This window comes from Vidua chalybeata, chromosome 1 (genome assembly GCF_026979565.1).
Source record: "Vidua chalybeata isolate OUT-0048 chromosome 1, bVidCha1 merged haplotype, whole genome shotgun sequence".
Classification (NCBI taxonomy): Eukaryota; Metazoa; Chordata; class Aves; order Passeriformes; family Viduidae; genus Vidua; species Vidua chalybeata.
In genome coordinates, this window is record NC_071530.1 from 65,530,277 (window position 1) to 65,553,358 (window position 23,082).

The 23,082-nt window shown below is 40.6% G+C and overlaps 1 protein-coding gene across 8 annotated transcripts in view; it reads right to left on the reverse strand.

The window, feature by feature from the left end:
• HIVEP1 (HIVEP zinc finger 1) overlaps window positions 1-23,082 on the reverse strand; it is a 127,951-nt gene that overhangs the window by 76,488 nt on the left and 28,381 nt on the right. Inside the window, exons 1-2 of one of the 8 annotated variants that reach the window (XM_053966656.1) lie at window positions 10,637-12,012; window positions 10,081-10,250 (exon numbers count right to left, since the gene is read on the reverse strand). The exons of 5 other annotated variants lie outside the window; for them this stretch is intronic. In XM_053966656.1, coding sequence (XP_053822631.1) covers window positions 10,081-10,120 — 40 coding nt within the window. In that variant the 5' untranslated portion in view covers window positions 10,121-10,250; window positions 10,637-12,012. Of the gene's footprint in view, window positions 1-10,080; window positions 10,251-10,391; window positions 10,472-10,557; window positions 10,609-10,636; window positions 12,013-23,082 lie in introns of those variants that run through there. 2 more of the 8 variants (XM_053966690.1, XM_053966674.1) reach the window with 2 other exon arrangements.

Consider the following 23,082-nt stretch of genomic DNA (forward strand, 5'->3'; position numbering starts at 1 on the left):
TTTGTCAAAGTGAGCAAGATTAGGTTCTAAACATAAATCAATTTAAGCAGTCAGAAACCTACAAGAAGTACTAAAATTGCTTTCAAATTCCTTGCAGATTTCTACAAAATAAAAGTCATTGACATGTCTCTGGAAACAAAGTCAGTATTTTCTAAGACAGCATTGCTACCACATTTCTATTAGGGACATACAGAAACTGATTAAATTGCTGGTATTTCTAGATAGTACTGCAAGGATCGTTTATGGATGGGGAATGGGGTGGTGGTGGTGGTGAAAAGAGATACTGATCTTACAACTGTAATGTCATTCAAAATACCAAGTATCCATCCACACTGGTCAGTCAGATTTGTGTTGTTCTGATTTGGTTTAATTTTGTTGGGGTTGGCTTTTTTTGTTTCTGTTTGGGGTTTTTTTCTGGTTGCTCTTTTTTGCTTCCAAATTTTGCTATGTATTTATAGCCATAGAAGTCAGTAAAGTGACTTGATTTGTGAGAGGCACTACAATCAGACAGATCTAAGATAAAAATAAAACTCATTATCTTTAAGGTTGCTCTCAAAAGTCAGCTATCACACTGGCATCACAAAAAATTAATTCATCAGTATATTTTTGACAAGCACGTTTTTTTCCTCCAAAAGGTCATTTTTCTAAATTAAGCTAAGTATTAAATATCTTTGCTGTTCTGTCACACATCTCAAACTTAACTCCTGAAATGTTTTCACAGTAAAATCAAATTAGATTTGAAATAAACATATGAAATAAAGTTTCACATGCATTTAAATTTGACATTTGTACCGTAAGCAATGTAAGCAAACACTAAGGTCTGTTTGTACATTTTATAAACTACATTAATGGAAAATGTGCTTACTTGGTAAATACAGTATAGCCTACTTTTGCCCAGAAAGCGTCCTTGTTTTAGAACTCCCCTAAATGCTTGTTTTAGAACTCCCACTGTTAAGCATGAGAGGCAGATCTGGAAATCACTGCTGTTCATATCACAGTCTGCTAGTGAAGGATTAGGACCATATTTACTGAGCATGTGCCAGAATCATAAAATAGTTTGGGTTGGAAGGGACCTTCAGAGATCATCTAATGCAATCCCCTGTAATGAGCAGGGACATCTTAAGGAGATCAGCTTGCTCAGAGCCCCATCCAACCTGACCTTGACTGTTTCTAGAGATGGTGCACCCAACACCTCTCTGGGTAACCTGTTCCAATGTCTCACCACCCTCACAGTAAAGAATTTCTTCTTTATATCTAATATAAATTCACCCTCTTTCGATTTAAAGTCATTACCCCTTGTCCTATCACTAATGCTCTTGTATTAAGTCCCTCCTCATCTGTGTGGGCTTTCCTTACTGAACTAGGGAACCCAGACCGATATCCTGCACACTGTGCCCTGCTGCATGCCACCTCTACATCCTCCCCTATCTTTCCCCTTTCTCATCTAACAGCACTGGAATGGAATCCACCAGAGCTGCTGCCCAGCACTTTGCTTCTGACTCGTACCCTGCCTCCAGAAGGTGCTTTGCTGGGCTCTTTCAGCCAGCAGGGACGAAGCCTTGTGATGAACTCTGGAAAATACCCACCTCTCCCCTTCTGCGTTAGGAAAGGAAACCTACCCGCAACATCAACAAGAAAAAGCAGCTCCGCAGGATAAAAAACGGGAATCCTCTGGTGCCAAGCACACATGCCAAAGACAACTTCTCTTGGTGAATAAATACAGCACAAAGAAAAGGTTCTCCTCCCCTTTTGCACCTACTGGAGGTTCCTCTGCTATGAGTGGATTTTCTGCAGTGCCTGCCTTCCTGGCAGGCGAGGGTTACAGGAGCGTCTTCACTTATGTAAGTGCGTTTCTTGAGTACACAATTACCCAACACACCCAAGGCACTCTAAGGCTTTTTTTTTTTTTTTTTTTTAATCAGTTCCTTTCCAGCTGGAACACTTTTGGTTTTTTCAAACCTAGGTCTGCAAGTAAAGCCATAGAAGTGCTCTGAATGTGGTGCACTGAGACTCTCACTATCCCAGTAAAAGAGACATTAATTTCTTGGCAGCACAACTCTCTCCCTATGTACTGAAACGTAGGCTGAGCTCCAGACTTGCAAGAGACCTCGACATTCACAAGAACCTCCTCCATTTTCACCTGTGCACCTATTTTCCTCCTACAGAAGGTCATCAAGTATCTGCTGAACATTCCTTCCAAAGCCACAGAAGACACCTACGCCAGCAAGCCCCACCACCAGGAACAAACACCCCTTCTGCCATCTCACAGCACAAAATACTTGACTGTGTTCTTCCTAAATTAAACACTTCAACTCATTTTGAAAGAGAAAGAGCAGGATATGAACAAATAAGGGAGTATTTGCCCAGGAAAAGGCAATGGGGCCTTCTGTGGGGAGATCCCTGCAATTTTTCAGCTGCAATAACATGTGGAACTATCTAACTCTGCATTTGAAAGGCCATCAGTGAAATCAAATACAGATCTGTCAGGCAGCACTGCACAGACCACAAGAGCCTTATTACCAGGATTCGTACCTACCACAGCTTCCTTAAAATACCTTCTGCCTCCTTAACAAGTCTTCAGCTAAAGGCCATTCAAAAACCATGGAAAGCTTCCCTTTGGGCACACATTCAGGAAAAGACACAGCAGGAACATTCTGTGTAGGTACCAGTCACATCCATCATCACTAGGTCTGTGCCAGGCAGAGTGCGACAAAAATCTCTGATCACATGTTGGTAGAAATAGGCTGTTTTTACTGAGAACCTGAATAGCTGAATGCATGAAGGAATCCAAATTATTCCAACGCTGATGTAAGATTTTAATCACACACGTAGGTTTTTAATCACACAGGTCTGAAGGAGACATGGGGAAATCACTTGGTGTTCATATCACAGTCTGCTAGTGCAGGATTAGGACTATATTTCCTGAGCAGTGTGCCAAATACATATAAAAGGGAAAAAAATACTTAGTCCCTTTCTCCCAAGAAGTTTAACTTATCCATACTCTTAAAAAATACTGTTTCTATTTCACAAGCATTGCAGATTCCCAAAACCCGTATCTCTGCTCAAGACCCTACACATCCTGACAAAGTCACTCTGTCTGTTCAGGTGATGTACATTCCTTCCCCACAAATACTATTTTTGATCATTTTATCCAAAGCAAAATGGTAGAACTCCACAGCTATATTGGGTTTGGACGTACTGTAGAATTTGCCTGCTTTGTTGCTATGTTACACCTGATGACAGCTCAGAGGTCTGGAACAATACCTTAGGAGAAAGGAAGATGTGATACATACCCAACCTGCAGCCTGCTCTTTTCCATGCTCCCACAGTGACCTGGGGCTTTGTCAGTAAAGCAAGCTTCCCAGGTGGCCCTCAGGGCTGGTGGTGATGCCAGGGCAGCTGCACATCACCACCAGAACTGCTGCAGAAGTGGAAGCAGAGATGGGCATTCCCACATCTGGCCACCACCTCGGCTACAGGAAGGGTCAGAAACATTTTTCCAGACCCCCAAGATACTGACAAAGCTGTGAATGCATCAAGTTAAAGGATGTTGACAAATATTTGTCCTTGTCATTATCTGAAGTAGAAGAAAAAGGTTAAGCTGTCTGAGAGAAATTAAATGTTTTAATAGAGACAAGGACAAATATGAAGTTGTCAGGATGCAAAAAGGCAACCTCCATAAAACTGCTCATGTTTTAATCTATGCAACCAATAAAGACACAGTAAAAATAACCATGCTACACTCTGCTTGAGTGCTGTTGACATAAGATCTATGGGAGAGAAAATAAAAAGTAAATAACCAATCAGTCTGCTGTTTCACTGCTGATTGCTGAAGATACACAGCAGGAAATGATACCTTCTGTCTCATACAGATCAACAAGACTTAGAGCAAAACAAAATTTTATTTCATTTCTAGCTCAGATATTTCATTTCTAGCTCTGATTTGAAATGGTTGGCCATGTTAATTTACAACTTTTTGCTTTATATCACATCTAATTAATATTTAAGAAGTAAAATTTGAAAACAAACAATGCAACAGTAAAGCTTCCTCAAGGCATAATGCCAAGGAAAACCTCAATGCTGCACTAAACAACAGTAGCAAACACATTTTGGGAATACCTTGTACAGGCCAATAAGAAACTCTGTGCTGTATTATCAAAGGGGCTTTAAGTATTATACTGCAAATCCTGCAAAACAAGAACCAGATCAAACATATCAATCCACATGCTCTCACCTGGAATTCCCCTTATATATAGGTTTTTTTTTTTAAGAAAACAGGTTGACAATAAATGTCAAATGGAGATTAAAATGCATTATATGGCACATTATCCTCACATTTATCCCCAAAACAAGTAATGCATATCCATAAAATCTGAGCAAAATAAATTGAAATATATCATGGTTAGGAAACACACTGTTCAGGCACATGGACTCCTAAATCCAGAGTCAATACTGGGACTTTTATTAAGATATTCCAGCATTTTGAAATCAATTCAAAATGCTGGAATAAATTCAATTTTCTTTAATGATGTACTGGCCATTTCTCCTGTTCAAATACTACCAAAGGACATATCATTTGGCTATAGTATATGGTGGCTGACACCTATCTTTCTCTAAAACTTTAAGCTCCCATGGAGATGACAGAAAGAAGCTGCCAGAGGGAATCTGACCAAAAAAAAAAAAAAAAAACCAACAAAAAACACTACCAAAATCTAATGTATTTGTGCAAAGGATGAGCTTCAGCAACCTTTACACTACAAAATTATTTCCAGAATGAACAGTTTCATCTTTCCTTAAAAAAACACAACAAAAAACCTCAAAAAAAATTGTCCAAAGCTTTCTTTCAAGTCTTTTAATACTTTAAACAAGAAGTCATTCAGACTTTGAAAATTCAAATTCAGTACAAAGTCTGTAAAATTTATAACAATGAATCCCTCATTTAATGCACAGAATTTCAGAAAAACTGAAAAACTATAGAAATATGGCAAGTTTTGAGTTTTCTAACATTTTAGTTTTTGGTGGTTTTCTCTCATTAAATACAAGTTATAAAGGAAAACACAATCACTCTTCTAAAAATAATGTCAACACTGTCCTATGAACCTAATTTCAATGAACTTTAATTGTAGATGTTTGAGTACAGAACAAATCTACGCTGAAGGTCATCTGACAAACCCACAATGAATGGCTTGGCACACACTTAATAGGAGTGGATTTAACATCTATTGCTTATTCCAGTCTGTGAACAAATTTACTACGGTTCAGGGGACTCCTTCTGAAAATACATCTGTTCTAAGCAATAGGGATATGTTTTACTTTTTGCACTAACAACATTGTAGCCATTGTAAAGCAACATTTATGGATGTCAAAATGAAGGGCTTTTTCTTTGCTACACATCCACCCGTCCCTTGCAGCAGTATGCAGGCACACACTGGTGAATATCTCACACGGAATAAATTAGAATTAGATGAAGCTGAAATGCCTTCCCCAACCCCATGCTCCAGTCTCAGGTGAGCATTTGATTCTTCACCAAAATTCAGACAGTGCTCAGGCTTACTATAAAGTTCCCAAGGATTTTAAGAGAAGCAGAAATTGGTCTTTCAATTTTATTAGGAAACCAAAACTTCCTGGCACAACCTCACAATATCCACCTATCTGTGGGAACTCCCTTGTTATTACTTCCATTCCCCTGTGGCAAGAGACTGCAAACCAGCCAAATCTCACACAAAGGTTCACTTCTCCATCGCACCTGTGGAATCCCCAGGGTCTACATGAAAGTCAGGACTGATTGCCTTGGAAAATGTTCAGGCACAGAGCAGCAAAAACAGCAGGCAGCAAGTCACCTACCAGAAGCTCAAAGTTCCCTCTTTTAAGGCAAGAGGGAAAAGGGAAGGGGATTCTTGTTTTTGACCACATAGCTCAGTGATGGGAAGGCAGAAGAGAATGTGTGGGATGATGATGGAGAGGTGAGGGAATTTCTTAGTGAGGGGAAGTCTGGTCTCTGCGTTTAGGAACTTGTCATGGAATATGTGAGTTTGGTACCAATGTCCAACACAACCTTCCTGTGTACTTTATAGTTTCAGTCCATAAAACAAGATTTCCATGCTCCAAGAATTTATTGGAAATATAATTATATTCCTAAGGAATATAGTGGCTGCACACATGAAGACTTACAGAGATATTTAGATACTTTATTGCCAACTACTTACATAGAGATATTCTAGAGTTAACCGCTTGCCCGCCCTCCTGAGCCTATCTTCTCATTTATCAGTGCCCTTTCCAATGATACACAAAATTTTAAAGGCAGGTTTTTTTGCTATTTCATAGAATCATGGAATGTTTTGGGTTGGAAGGGACCTTAAAGATCATCTAGTCCCAATGCCCCTGCAATGGGCAGGGACACCTTCCATTGGATCAGGCTGCTCAAAGACTCATCCAACCTGGCCTTGAACACTTCCAGAGATGGGGCATCCACAGCTTCTCCAGGCAACTTGTGCCAGTGTCTCATCAGGTATTATTATTGCATCCAAGAGTAGCCACAAACTCCTCCTGCCCTTACACATTCTGACAGATAATACTAACTAGTGAGACCAGAGACTTCCAAAACAGCTAATGAATCAAATTACCGAACCACAGTTCTCTTAAACCAGCCTGGTTTTCAGCAGGGGGTTTCTGAAAATCAGACCTTATCAGATTGTCTCAGAGTGGGCCCACACAAAGCTACTGCTAAAACCCTTCTGTAAAACCACAACTGTTTTGTGTCTCCTAAATACAGTGTAAACCAATTATTGTACAGACAATGCAAAATTGGGGTATTTAGAAAGGACCTCTTCTTCCAACTTGTAGTAATAATTTCAAAATCAAAAATCTTCATAATACAGTTGAGAATTTTCAAAAGCCCTTTGTGACGTGTTTTAACTAATTCATTTTCCCATAGAAACTGGTAATCTCCTGCCAATTAAAACAGCATTCAGCTAACTCAACTCTCAGGTGTTCCCGACAATCACACTCATAACTCCTAGGTGAGGTAACAACCCATTTCAATCTGTTAGAAAATGATCTTTAAAGATAAAACTTATTATTAAGTCATAAAGCCCTGATATTTATCTTGCAATGATGATAAAGACATATAATAAGGCACAGATGTTAAACCAGAATGAATAGTGTTCAGTATGAAGTGGTTTACAACCATATACTTTATAATATATAAAACCCAAACAAGTAAAGACTGAAAGAGTATGGTAATCCTGCAGAGGGTCTCAAATGGACACTTAGAACACACCAAAAGAAACCCATGTGGTTCTTTAAAGACAGCTCTGCCTCCCAGCCGACACATCCCCTCTGGCTGAGCTAGCTTCATTAAGATTCAAAAGCCTTATCCCTGGTTCTCAGTCTTGCTGTATTACCCACCTCCTGGATGAACGACAACTTGCAAATGCTTAGGGTCACTTTTGGTAAAATAGACTACAAAAATGTGCACCATCAGATTTAATATCACAAAAAAACTTGCAAATAAGGGAATATTTATGCTTGGTGTTCTTCTGAAATCTCCCTCTAAATAAATTCCATGGTTGAGTTCTAGGCACTTCCTAAATGTCTTTTCACAACATAAGCAGGACTGGATGAAGCAACATTAACAGTTGATCCTCCAGTATGTGCTGTGTCCTGTCATCTATCATCTCCAGGGCCATCAGCACTGCTGGGGGTTGTAATCAAGTTATGGTCCATAACAGACCAATGAGTAAAAATTCTTCTTAATTTAAAATGTCATTAATTCCATTGAAACTATATTGACTGTAGTAAGGGTCTGCCATTTTTAAACAGTGCAAAGACATGTAATTGCCTGTGACAACCATACATATACCAAAACAAAGATACAGAGATAGACTAGTTCCACATCAGAGAAGTGAAAATATCTGAAAGAATTACCTACACAACATTGATTAACACAAGTCATAAATCCGGGGAATTTCAGAAAGGCTTCAAAAGTGAAACAGATGACATGTTTCCCTTCCTTCAAGGAGGAATTACTTACTAAAACCCTATGCTGTCAAAAGTAGCAGTGAAAGTAACAGCAATTAATGCTCTCAGCTGCATTTTCCCAGCCTATCCGAAATAATTTTATGGCCAGGCTTCATCCTTCTTAATTTGTTTATAATTTTGCCAAGGTAACTGTGATTAACTTATCAAGTTTCAGGCTGAACTACTTTGGGGTCAGGGGAGATGGGAGGAAAAGAAAGCCTAATGCCAAGTCATGTGTTTCCCTCAGACACCTAAATAAATAACCTGCTGGTGATACAGAACAACATTGCATTTAAAAAAAACAGGAGTCAAATCCTATAGCTGAAACAACCAAAACATAAAGTTACTTTATCTCTTGGAAAGTAGCAGTCAGTATGAACAGTCATATGCAAAAACCAGCTGAACTACATATAAAACCCCTTCCTGTACTCTTTTACTTCTAGAAACGCAGCAGAAGCAGTATTTCCAGCTCCTGAAAAGTCAAGGTGTAAGCTAGTTTGGGGCAACCAAAGATGTCTAAATGCAAGCAAAGCTCTCATATCCAAACACTTCCAGTTCTCTGAGCAAACAACAATTGCTCATGTCCAGAGAGCACAGAGCCAATTGTGCAGGCTGCTTCAACAGGTACCAGCCCTGCTTTGCTAAATAAACACTCCAGCAACAAAACTATCTAGCAAATTCCCCATGGGAAGTTTCAAAACCAGAAGGCACCAGAAATGGCTGCAGGCATATCTTCCACCCTCCAGGCACCCTTGCTTCCCAGGCAAGGAGCTCAGAAAATGATTCTCAGCTCCTTCCTGCACCACGTGGAGTGAGCTGAACTGCTGCATAACCCTGCTTCAATAAACCCCAGCGTTTGGCTCTCCGTGCTGCCCCTGTGCTCCCACAGTTCAGTACTGCTCTAAGATTTGGCTTTTTGTGAGGCCAGCTCTGACTTGAACTTTTTTAGAGTATCAGCATGCATGCACACAGGTAGCAGCCAGGCTTTGCTAACTAAAGCAATGATGCTTTACTCAAATGTCTTCATACAATAAATGCTCAGCTTCTGGAAAACTGGTTTGGTTGAGATTTTGTTGGTTTCCAAGTATAACTGGGAGGTAAAGGCCTTGTCAGAGTTGTAAAACCCAGTGGTAAAGCTGCGCTACAGATTTGCCTATTTATACAGCAGTGTCCTCACTTCAGTGGTTCAGAGTTCTTGTAGTCCATTTCTGGGTTTTTCATAGAAATAATATCTGTAAAATGCCTTTTCCTCCATAATGGCCTTGAAGCTAATAACTATTTTAGAGCAATTCCAGTACAGTCGGAAGCTGTTATTGGCTGTTTATGTAACAGTGAATTAACCCCCACTGACACCTTTCAGGAATTCAGAACCATAACGCACAAAATGTACTTTGCGAAAGCTTGTTAATATATGGTAAGTGCAAAAGCCGTCTCAATTCAGAAGACTGGCTTTCAAAGCAAACATGCTTAACCTGCAGTTTCAGTCATGGAAGAAATTACTCAATTAATTGCAGGCAACAAAAACAACAGGGTTATAACTGATGTACAATATATGCTCTGTGGGTGTAACGCAAGCTCATTTCCCAGTAGTATTCTCTCTTACATTTCTTACCCCACTGCTGGAAAACTGTTTAAAAATGTTAAATTCACTTAAGACTTTTTCCCCACACACATCTGTTTTCTGGCAATGAATATTATTATTAACACAGGTAGGGGCTGCTCTCTTAAGAAACATGTTTACAACACATTAAATTTGGAGACCGGTATTTTCCATACTCAATTCTAGACCAGACATCATCTTTTCCAAATTTAAAATCAAACATTGGAATTTCTAAAGTTTTTGCCTGCTCTAATGACATCCTTGCAGCGACAAAGAAGAGACCACGGCAAAAGGGTTCAATAAATCCTCACCTGCTTCTAGGAATTCTAGCAGGCAAAGAGTAGTGAGAAGATCAAAAGCACAAGAAGACCCCACCAGAGCTGATTGCTCCCACTCTGACACTCAGGAAGAGACGGTGTAAAATACTAATAATGATTAAAGATAACGGAAAGGAAACTTACCCAAGCAGACACTGATGCCTTCTCCCGTCATTCCTTCCATTCATGTAAAAGACATCTGTCAATTATTTGATCTAGGCTCGGTATCAGCATAGGGCTGGGTACTTGGTCTCGCTGCTTAGAGATTCTCAGGGTGTGTTTATGTGCACATCTTACGATTAAAATGCTGACAACTAAGTGTGATAATAAAATACGCAATTGAACATTAAAAGAATCCCCTTCCAGCACCTGCCAGGCAATTCTCAGCAGGCACTAGGAGTGCTCATAAGGAGGGATGCCTTCCGTTTCCATCGAGGCCAATTCCTCAAACCCACCTCCCTCAAGCCTTGCAGTATTTTTCTCATCCTGGCCCCCATGCGAACGCATCTAATCCTCTTACCCCGAGAGCCACCCCCGCTCCCTCCCTCCCAGCTTTATTTTATTTAAAACGATGCCTGCAACAGCCCGGAGCTACCCGCCGGGTCACCCCCCCCGGGACACCTGGGCGACCCTGCCACATCACGTTAGGCGCCGCGGAGTGACGGGTTAAGACGTAATCTGTCCCTCTCCCCCGGCTTACGGATCCCAGGAATCCTCCCCCGCTATCTCGCCATGGCAACGGCACCACCGGCAGGGCGGCGGGGCCGCCGCTTACGCAAGAGGCGCGCGCCGGGCCCCGCGCAAGGCCGGGCCCCCGCGGAGGCCTCGGGGCGGCCCGGCCGGGGCTGCGGCCCTGGGGGGCGACGGGCTCGGCTGGGGGGTTTTCTCCCCCTTTTTTTTTTTTTTTTTCCTTTCCCTTCCCTCCCCCTTTTTTTCCTTCCTTTTTCTTTCTCTTCTTTCTTCTCTCTTTTCTCCCTTTCCCCCGTGATATTTTTTCTCCTCTTTTCTCCTTTTCCCTTCTTGCCCTTTTTTCTCTTTTCTTTTTTCCATTTTTTGTTTTACTTCCCCCATTTTAATTTTGTTTCTTTGTTCTTATTTAGTTTTTTTATCCCTTTACACCTCTATTTACTCTTTTCTTTCCCCCTTTTTCTTCCCGTTTTCCGCCTTCTTTATTTTGTTTTCCCCTCTTTCTTCTTGTTTCGTCCTTCCCCCCATCCTTTTTTCTTTCCTTCTTTCCCCTCCCCCCATATTTTTTGTAGGGTTGGTGTGGGTTTTTTTTCCCTCTCCTGTTTTTTGGGTTTTTTTCACTGCATTTCCGACAGCCAACCAAGAACCAGCTGGTACAGATTTAACCCGCTTTAATCCCATCTCCCACCATGGAAAACTGACCACAGCCAAGCCGTTGGACAGCCCAGCAATTCCCATTCCTACTTCCCGAGGAACAGGCGCAGCAGAAAGGGGTTGCGCCTTTGAGTTCTTCAAATTAATAACCCTGGGAAGGGCAGAGAGCCGGCAGATGAAAGGCAAGGTACGGACTTTGATCGTGCAATCGGAGCCATGCGGGCAGGCTCTCGAACCATGTGTAGCACCCCTGAAGGTCAGCCTGGGCTGATCAGATTGCAGCAAGAGAGCCACAGAAAGCAGGGCAAACGGAGGTGGAAAAATCTATACACCCAGATATTGGCCAAGAGATGAAAGAAAAGTTTGCCTCTGATGCTGGGATTTATGAATAAGGTAAATGAAGCTCTAATCTAACACTTGAGAAGATGCTTAGGTCTTCCTTCAGGAAAACACTTAAGCATGTGCTTAAATCCATTACTATTCAGGGCAGCCCATAAGCGTTTACTGAAGGTTAAGCACAACCTTCTTACAGGGAGCCCTTAAGTACTGTGCTGATTAAGGTGGGTTTTTTCCCTTCTAAATCTGAGCCACTGTGAACCACAAAATTAATTGCCCTCATTATATTTTAATATTGTCTCTGTCTTCTTTCAAATTAAACCAGAGAATGCAAACAGAAGGTAAGTCTTATTTTACATTAAGAGGATAAAACCCAACATTACATTCTGTCGTGTTTTATTTTTTTTTCTATAAGATCAGCTGGCTGCACAACACCACGCATCCCTATGAATGAATACCTTTAATGAGGAAGAAAGAGCACATGAAAAAGTGATTGCTCTGCTACTCCTAAACTCTGGAATTCTCTTGGATGTGCTGTTACAAGCCAGAAAAGATCACACAGAGCACTGCATACATACATACATAGGCTTTATCCAGTGATCTCTTTTAAAGCAAACCTGAAAAAGGCTGTAGATGGTGTACATATTTCAGCTATGAAAAGTCATGGATAAGACAGCTATTTATCAGTTCAAGTAAGGTCAGTGTTGCATCCACAGTCAGAGAGCTCTGCCTGTTGCACAAATGACACTTCCTGCCCTTAATGCCCCAAGAAACTTTTGACAAGCTAAGCATATGTAACAAGTCACAAACCTAACATACAACCGCTGCAGTTCATTAATGTTCAACAGGAGGGTATCGTATCTGAAGTGGGTTCCATTTCTGTATCACAGCACATTTCCTCTCCTCCAAGCTCTCCAATGGTGTTTTCTGACAAATTGTATCCCCTGATGGAGAAGGAAAGCTCACTAACCAATTCACTAGAATTGGTGGTTGTGGCCCTTCCCAAGAACCATTCTCCTTTGCTGCTATTTAGGAATATTCTACACAACATACTAAACTATTGGTTCATTTACTTTCTTTATACACACAGAAAAAGGGACCTTGGAAAACAATTTTGTGCCAGTTTTAGACTTCTACTGGAGCTAAAATCAGGGTCTTGGTTGAATTCCGTAACACACAGTTTTGGAGGAAAACACTGTTATGTAACTTCTTTTTCCCTTTCTGGGAGACAACCTTGGTAGAAGAGCGTGTGAGAAGCAGTGAAATCTTTTGTAGGTCTTGAGACAGATGGCAAAGTAGGAGGGCAGAAGGTTACCTTAAGGTCAGGGTGTTCCCCATCCTTATTAGGTCTATTCAAATGCGACAGGCAGAGGAGCACTTCTGCTACATTCACCTCCAAGAAACTTCTTCTCACTTGAAGGAATTTGTCCTGCTAAATCCTGAACTAAAGGCAGTATCTTCTTCCTGGAAGCCTTGTTATTATAAACAATTAAGGACAAAGAAATTAAGAATAATCTCAAATGTCTGTCCCTAAATAACTGATCTACCTTTCAAGAACTAAAGGTCTCACCATGCTCCTATACTTGGCATGGAAGGTGGTCAAAAGAGTTGAAGTTCGAAACCCAGATACCACAACTTTCCTGATGTGCCCCACTCAGCCCTTCTATCAGGAGAGCAAACTCAGGAAGTAGTAGGTTGGATCTTAGAACCATTTAGTAATTTAGGTTAGAAATACCTCTAAGATCATTGAGTCCAAACGCTAACACAGTGCTGACAAGTCCACCATGAACTATGTCCCTAAGTGTCATGTATACACATCTTTTAAATACCTCCAGGGATGATGACTCAACCACTTTCCTAGGCAGCCAGTTTGAATGCTGAAGAATCCTTTTGTTCTTTCATTCTAAACCCAGCTGTATATAAAACTGTCATACAAACATTAAGAGAAGGCCACGATCATGCTGCAAAAAAGCCCCAAAAGTGCATTCAGCTGTCCATGGATAGTGAAATTAACCATGAACTTTACAGAGTGACTCCTTGGGTGAATGCTGTAGGATTTCTGTTTAATTATATGAACAAAAAGGGGGAAAATTAGATGTAAAAGTCTTTCTCACTGTTCTCACAGCTTAAATACCTATGGGCACTAAATCAACACAAGTACGATGATGAAATTAGTAAGTAAACAACTACAACCTTCACTGCTGCACAAAAAAAGCTTGAAACCAAAGATCAATATGAATGATCCCAACTCCAAATTTGTAAGCCAAATCCAGAAGAAAATGTCTCCTCATGTGAGATCCTAGCGGGGCTCAAATGGCTTCAAGAAAAAGCATACATGAACCACTCTCCCCTGTGAAGGCTCAAAAGTGGATGCTCAAGTTAACCACCCATGAGTTTTCCCACAGAAGCAGGACCTTGAACAGAGTGTTACTGCTGGCACCAGATTCCCTGCAATGACCTGGCAGTGTGTGTGATTAGCACATAAGCTTCTCTTTCCTCCCTCCAAAACAAGCACAAAATGTAGGATGCTAACAGTCAGTGTCATTAGACACTGGAGATCATTGCACCTGTATCTCCCTACATTTACTTCCTTCTTGGAGGATTATTTTAACAGTCTACTGAATAATGTTAGCTAGCAATGAAACAAGAACAGATTACAAACTGAGGATCTCAATTTTCTAAAGTTGAACTCCCAGTCTCTATCACAGGAGTAAAAGTCCAAGTGATGAAATAAACCTTGAACTTTGTTCCTTTACTCATCATTTTTTGAAACAAAAGAGCACCTTGTCCCAGACACCACAATTTAGCAACTTCATCTGTATACGTGTCAGAAAGAGGGAGCAGAAAGCTCCAGCCAGCCAGTATCCAAACAAGAGCATTCCCCCGATCAACATCACTGACTGGAATTGCACTTGGAAGGGATACACACCAATGCAGTTACTGTCACACCACTATTACTCAGTTCCAGGCAGGAAGTTGTGCTCCCAACCCAGTGGTCTCAAAAAGTGGGCCATGTGAGCAGCAACCAATCATCTGGGTACAAAATGAGTGGGAGAATGAAGAGGAGCTATTTACCACCAACAGGTTCAGCAGATCTCAGCCTGCATCATTGTGTTAGCTCTCCCAGAAGCAAGTGAGCAGGAAAGATGAGAGAGAAGAGCTTTGAACTGGAACTCACTGGCAGAAGAAAGGGGGGATCGTAAGGACCGTACCCTTCTCAGCTTCCAAAGTCCCCAAAGACGTAATGGGTACCTTGTGCATGTGTACTGGTTCTCTCTCTAATCTCAGCCACCTCAATTGTTCCTGAGCACAAAACTCTTGTTTTGTTGAAGGAAAAGGATAACAGAATCTGTGTATTCCTGCTCTAGAACATTCAGTTGCCACAAAAGACAATACTGCAAATAGAGGAAAAGAAAACTATTTAACTAAGTATTTTTCCCATTTTTTGTCCAAGGTAATTCCAAATAATGAGCAGGGGGAGGGAAGTTCACTATGTTATCCAGGTTCATCCTACATCGAATTGCAAGATATATTAGAAAAAGATAGCATTTCACTTTAAATATGATGGATTCCTACCTGGGCTTGAAATTATCTTAACTAGGCTTTCCAATGGTTTTGTCCTGTTACACTCTGATTTAAACCACGTATAACGCAATTTTGAATCATGTTCAAACAAGGTTCCTTAACCAATTTAAACTATATTTAGACCACAGTATTTTTACTGCTAATAGAAACCTAACAGAGGAACAACATGCTTAAAACATCTGTCGCAGTGATTGAAAGAAGTCTATGACAGGAATAGCAAACAGTTATTTTCTTTCCTGAGACGATGTCAATCTGTTGAAGCCAAGTATCAGTGAAGTAGATTGTTTCCAGGAGGTACCACACTCTGGCCTGTCTTCTCCAAAACAAAGATTATTAAAATACCCCCTTGCTGCATAGCCTTGTCTGCTTGCTTATTATTATCTGCTATTTCTGTATCGGGGAAACACTCTTTGTCAAAGCTAGTAAGCATGTTACAGCATTACGTGAAAAAAAAAAATCATTTGTTCAAGTCTAAAAACCTTCAGCTAATGAAATTCATATTTTAACACACATCAACTATTATTTACATTTAGATTATCAACTGTATGACTCAACACACTCCCTAAGATACAGACCTCTAAGCAAGGCTGTCTGTCACACAGCATGTTCTGCAGTGATGATCAGAACCTCACGTTCTTTATGACATAACTTTGCAGTTACTTCATGGAAGATGATGACAGAATGGCTCTCACTCCATGCTAAGCTGGTTCTCCAGGATGGATTTCAGTGTGGTGGTCCAAATCAAGGTTCTTTCCTACAACAAGTGTCTTGCCTGCCCAGACCACACAGAGGTGGAGAATGAAGCTGAAGAAGGAAGGAGTCACTAGGGGTAGTGATTGGGCTCCCTTTGAGCACTAGGGTGTAGGAAATGGAGATGTCAAGCAGCGATGGAATGACTCACAGGATTCGTTACAAGTTTTTGGTGTATCACTGTCATGGGTCCAACTGTGGGGACCCAGCAAACAGTACCTCTTCTGACTGTCATCAGGCTGAGGTTTCAACCCCATTGCCCTGTGGCAGCCACATGCATTGCTCTCTTGACCTAGGATCTACTGGGCCCCTTAAACCAGGCACAAAATACATGATCAAGAGTGGCCAGTTACCCCACATCACCCATCTGACTGACACTATAAGCGCACAGCTTGGGCAGGCATGTCTCTCTTGAGCTCTGATACAATAAGCCTTGAGGCTCAGTTGGAAGAAGATAGGTCTGGTAGGCTGCCAACATGAGAGCATGGATACCTTTGATCAACAACAGCAACAGCTCTGCATGATATGAGGCAATGCAGCCTGTGACAGGCCCAAGGCAGCTGCATTTGCATGGCCTGGGTGTTTCCCCTGTGCTTTGTGCTAAACTTGGGTTTGTTGGAGGCAACCAGCACCATTACTAGTGTTCTCAGACCAGCCTGGGAAAGAGCTTCTCATCAGGTCATAGCCCTGCCATGAACCTGCTGGATATGGCAGCACAGCCACAGCTGAGAACACCAGTGGTTTTCTAGAAAAAAAAAAAAAAAAAAAAAAAGTGACATAGTTTAGGAAATGTTGTGATAGGAATTAAATTGGAAATTTCAAAAAAGCAGCCAAACAGTTTCTGACCAGTGAATACAGATGTAAAAGCTTTCTGAGAAACTTAAGTATCAAATAGCTAAGACAGAACTAAGTATCAGCATTCAGGAAGAAATTACTGAAAATTACTGTAAGAAGGATGTGAAATGCCAAAGGCTGCTGATTATTTGAAGAAAAAGAAATCAAGCATGGACAGGGATACTTACATATTCAATGGAATAGTTTAATATAAAATATAGACTTGAAAGCAGAATTTATCCCTCTGCGTAGTGTTTTCTTGTAGCTATAGGACTGTCTTCTTCAAAAGGGATTGCTACAAAGGAATCATTGTTAACTTTCAACTTAACTTTCAGCATCAAAAGTGTTTTGTGTACCAATCAAAAAAAAAAAAAAAAATCACAATTCAGCCATACTTGAGAGCTTATGTTGGGTTCTTCTACCAAAAAAAATCAGGAAAAGTTGGTGGCTTACTCACCAGGGTGATGCCAAGACTTGCCTTATTACACCCAGCTCCATGCATGGCTCAAACCTTACTGTACCTTTATGAAAACTGATGGACACAGATCCCCCCTTCCTGAGAGCAGAGATTTGATTTCACTTTGCATCCACTGCTCCTTCCTTTGAGCTCTCCGGGGGCATGTCAGTTCTTTGCTCCTGTTTTTCCTTAAATTTCAAATGAGGTACTTTAGCAAAAGCTATCTATTTTAAACTGGTGGTGTAGAGACCTTTCCAGAGCAATAAAAAGGTAGGACAGAATTTTCTCTGTAGGTGGCAGACAGATAGGGCTCCTTTTTGACTATTCATTTTAATGCTGCCATGGTTTTGTTGTAGTATTAATTATGCAGGAGAGCACCCACAGTTTTGTATAAGCATCTTTTTGAATTATTTAGAACAAAATAGCATGGAAACAGTAGTTACTTAGCATTTCTGCAAACTGTGCAACTCAAATTTTAGCACTGATCACAGAACATGCTAAACAGCAAATAATGTAGTCACCAATGTGCAAGCCTCAAAAGATGAAGTACAGGTCAATTCTAAGGTGATTGTCCCATTTGTAGTAGTCCACATGCTCAAGGACAGAAGCAAAGTAGGATTATTAAGTGCGCTGTTTTGTGGATTCAGGTGGTTAGCTACTTAAAAGCACAAAACAAAATAAAAAAGCAACCCCAACCCCCTCACCCAGACCACATTATGAGTGGAAGATACACTAAATTGAACAATATATTTTAATTAAATTTTTGCCATTCTGTTTCGAAGTAGCCCAAGGTGAATGACCCAAAGGGATATAAAGGTCTCAGAGTCCCATATGATTTCAACCCAGTCCTTGGCCAAGACAGTAATAGTTGGATCAGGAATTATAAAGGAATATCACTGACATTTGATGACATGGTTTTGCAGCCACTGTGCAGCCCTTCCCTCCTGGCTCCCAAATCCACCCCAGCCTCTGGCCCTTGCACAGGACTGTGAAACCATCCCCTTTCCTTCTGAGGACAGAAGCAGCATGGGGTAGCAGGTTTTAGAGAGTTCCCTTCAGGCTAACAAGGAAATGTTGAAATGAACCAGGGTGCAGTCATAGCTGTGTGACTCTCTGAAAGAAAGCATTTAGAAACAGATTCATAAACAAGGGGATTGCGGCTGTCAGTAGGGGCTTAAGACCCATAATCGGGATCAGGCAACACAACGCGAAGCGTGGCATTCGCCACAGCAGTTACTACACTTCTGTCCTTTTTCCAGCAACTTCTGCTGACTCAGGAGCACAAATTGCTGACATCCCTCCTGGGAGTGCCTCTCACACACTCCTTTACACACACACAATATGAATGTGGAAAGGGGTATGAAAGAACAAGTAAATGTCAAAGAACGTAAAAAAAAGAAAAAGTTCCGTGCTCTAACCACCTCTCTTTCTTAAAAATACTCTCATTAAGTGCTACACTGAATGAAAGCAGCTGAACAAACAATCCTGGGATTACTGGAAAAAATACAGTGCTGAAATTTTGCATTATTTTAGCCCACTACAAAAACCCATGTTTTTTTTGTCCAATCTGGAAGACAAATTGTTTCAATTAGTGAGGATTTCCCCTCTTTTCAGGAAGAAAAAACTCATTGTGCATGTGTAGAACATTCTAAATAACCAAAACCAACATGGGACTTGCTCTGCATAGGTCCCCACTCCAGACTCTGCAAGGCAACACTGCTCTTCCATATGTGGGATTCTAAAAAGATCACACAAAAATCTAAAGTACCACTTATTGAAACATACAAAACTACTATTGTTACAAGAAAATGCATACACACAATCCCAACTGAATTCATCTAATACAAAAATCACTTGAACTGAATTTTTTTCCATAAGGAAGATGAAAAGGTAACACAGAAAAGCAGCTTGGGCTGCAAAGTGACAGACTTCAGCAGGCACCAGAGCAAGGCAAATGTTAGTGTTAATACTATTAAGAACACTGTCTTGCATATACAAGCAAAACATTCCTTTGGCAGTCTCCTAGCCTCAAACACTTTATAACCTTGATACCCAAACTGAACTTAAGCACATTTTATGCCAAAATCCCTTTGGCATCTGCTTTAGTAACTGTCAAAAAATATTCCATGTTTTGTCTTTTTTTTCAGTGAAATGTTTACTCTGGTATTTAATCAGGTAGTTTTCCTCTAAGCCATTTTTAGCCATTTTTCTATTTCACTATCCCAGGCCAGCCTCACAACCAGGTTTCTACCTTTCATCGACAGCCCAACTTGAACTCTCCCAGACAGGCAGGAGTTCTGTGGAAGAGAGCTAGAGGTTACAGCACACAATAAGCTAGATAAGCATCAACAATATCACACTCTTGCAAAAAAGCAAATATTGTGCTGGAACAGACAGCAAGAGAGGTCTGTGAGGAAAGCCTGTTGCTGTACTCACCATCACTAGATGTCAACAGGAACATTTTGGTCAAGTTTCACTGCTGCTCTCCATCAGATATGTGGACAAGTTGGAAGATATTCAGAGAAGACTAGAAAGAGGATAAATTAAGTATCTAATCTAAACAAAAGGAAACTGAAGGCAGAGAAGGTAACAGTCTTCAATTGTTCAGAAGGGAAGATGCAAAGAGGAAATGCATATATTTTCAAATTTAAAGAAGAAAGACTTTACCAAGACAGTGAGAAAAGCTTTTTGACAGAAAGAAAAGCACATGAATAGATTTCATACATATATATGTTTTATATATATATACACATCATGTATCATATATATTGTGTCTTAGAATGAGAATATATATCTGTATGTTCTGTAGAGAGATGCCAGTTGCTGTCAGAAATGACTTTGCCAACCCTGTCTTAGGTAAGCAGGTTAGATAATTCCTCAGGCACACAGTTCAGGCCTGTGGTTCTGCATGCAGGCAAACTGCCTTGCCCTTTGCCCAGCACAAAGTGCCCACTGAGGCCCTATGAGAGGAGCAGTCCCTTTATTTTAGAATACAGAAACAAGAGAGGCTTCAGTCTTGCGGTCTCTGGTAGTCCTGGGTGAAGGCCAAGTACAGCCTGCCCATCAACAGCAAGTCTAAGGCAGAATGATGAAAGATGATGTAGCCATGTGGAGTACTGCAAGTCACCTGAAGTGCACAAAAACCCCAGCGTCCTTCCAATCAGCTACAGAGAAAATAAAACCAGGGGTTTGCAGTTAGCTTCTAAGAGATCCAGAAGTAAGAAAGAGAAAAAGTCTTCTGCAACACTACCTTTCACTTCTTTATACTTTACCAGCACAATGCATACTATTTGAGGACATCAGCCTTTCTGGCACCCTGCCTCTATATAAAGTACATAGCTTTTTCCTATCTTATGTGTATTTTGTCTGCACAGATTACTAGTGTTTTGAGGCTAAAACCTATTTTACTTATTTACACCATCCTTCATAAAAAGCAGGGATCTTACTCATTTGACTATAAGTACTAACCAGCTGTTAGCTGTCCAAACAAGTTGCATCTCCCACCTCACTGTGATTTAGCTACAGCTACAAGTTTGGGTTCAGTCAAATAAGTTCTTTTTCCCTGCTAATATGAATCTAAACCCACTCTCTGTCAGTTTAAAGCCATTACCCTTTGTCAGAGATCCCATTAAAAACATTCTAGATTGGGGCATTTTGGTGAAAATCAACAGGACTGCAGTCTGGGTGAAGATCTCAGCCAACACACATACATGTTCCTTTGGCTTTTCCTTTTACCACAATAGAGAAATTGACAGTATATTAAGAACTGAAGCTCTCAGAGGAAACAATCCAGGCAGAGCAGAACACCTCAGTAACAACAGTACTACTATTATTAACACATGCTTGCCTTAGCACAGCCTTGTCCACAGCACATGCATAACTAAGTTTCAGCAACTTGTTTTGGAGTCACATCTCATGCAAAGCTACTGCTGAGTTTAACTACAACAGCCTTCAACCAAAAAATTATCAGAACCATTACTGGGCAGCCACTTACGTGGTATAGCCAGGACCAAGAGTGCTTACCTGAAAAGTATTTTTCTCCCCTGAACATGCAATAGGATTGTTTATCTGTTTTTATATATATATATATATATATATATATATATATATATATATATATATATATATATCTCAAACACACACACATGTTTTCTGAACTTCAAGGAAAATAAAATGAATGTTGTTTATTTTATACTTCTATCCATCCTCCATTTTTTCTGAAGAAGCCAAAGCCTCATGCAAGGGCATGGCAGATCTGGCTTCACTGACGGGGTACCAATAGCTGGCCTGAGTGAGGTTCACGTGGGCCACCAATGTCATGCTGCACTCATTTGGAAAGTACCCAGCAGCCACTCCTCAACTCATTTTAAAATCACAGAATGGCTGGGGTTGGAAGGGACTAGTCCAACCTCCCTGCTACAGCAAGTTCACCTACAGCAAATGAGAAAGGCCACTTCTTCCTGGTTTGTAAAAAGTTCATCAGAAAACCACTGTTTCCCACAAGAGTTAACTAAAAAAAAAAAAAAAAACTTAGATGGGCATGCATGTGCAAGGCTGTTTTCTTAAACAGTTCATGAATTAAACCCTGGCAAAAGGGTGGATATTCTACAACAGCTGCTTTACCAAAACCTAGTAACTAATATGGAAGTTAATATGGTAATATTAACTAATATTAGTTAACATGGTAACTAATATTAATTAATACGGTAACTAATATGGTACTTACCTCCTTTTTCCTAAATACTAAGTGCACTAGTATCAATAAACTATTTGGAAACTGAGGACCAAAATTAGGAAAAAAGAAAAACAAAACAAAGCTGTGGTTCATATGAGAGAAAGTGCTGCCCATTTAACAACTTACATTGATTTCACCAGAACTTACTGTATTTCTACAGGTACCTGAAAGGTAATTTGAAAAAAAAAATGGGCTTTAAATTCTGTTTTTTAAGACCAGTGTGCTTGGTTACACAACATGTTATAACCAAGTTTCTTCTTCTACTTGGAGCATTAGGCAGTTATAAAAGGCTCTAATGACATCATAAACCTTGCCAGTGTTTGATAATTTCTTAAGGGATTTGATAGAGGAAGCAGAAAGTTACAGAAATCTCAGTTTTATTTCTTAGGTTCCTAACCTTCTCAGCAAAGCAGTCATGTGGAAGAAACTATTGTGAGTCACCAGATGAAAGAAGGCAAGTAAATACATTTTAAGTTACTTTTAAATTAAAATAAAATCTAATAAAATAAGCAAGCTTCAGGAAGCTCTGGCTGAAGACTGAGCACCCAGGGGTAAGAGCACTACTAAGCTTTAGTGTTTTGTAACAAAACCTCTAATTTTGTGCTGTGTTCAAGCCAGCAGTTACTACCTGAATGAGCTTCCAAATTCAGTGGGTTGGGCAGCAAGAGCTCCATGTGCCTGTGGCAATATGCTGTTGAAAAATGCAGAAAGAGCTGCTCTATCCCAGCCATGGCCTATTCCCCACCTGCCCCCAAGGTGACCCCTCAGCCAGGGATGATGCACTATCTGCAAGGAGGGATTTTCCCCATGCACTGCAGTCCTTCCCCAAGCCTCTCCAGCATAACATATGTCCTGTCGCTTGCACACAAGACACATGTCTTGAAGGCTTGAAAACTCTCCATGGCCTCTTTTCTTTTAGGAACAACAGAGACACTGTTTACTACAGAATGACTTAACAGTGCTGCTTTAGGGGGATGCTGCTGGCCCTATTTCCTTCGGATGTGAAGGATGATTCCTTCCTTAGGAGCTAAGAAGGATGAAGCTATTACTCATCTAATGACAGTAACTAGTCATTTCTGCCATATAGCATGTCCTGCCCTACCAGAGA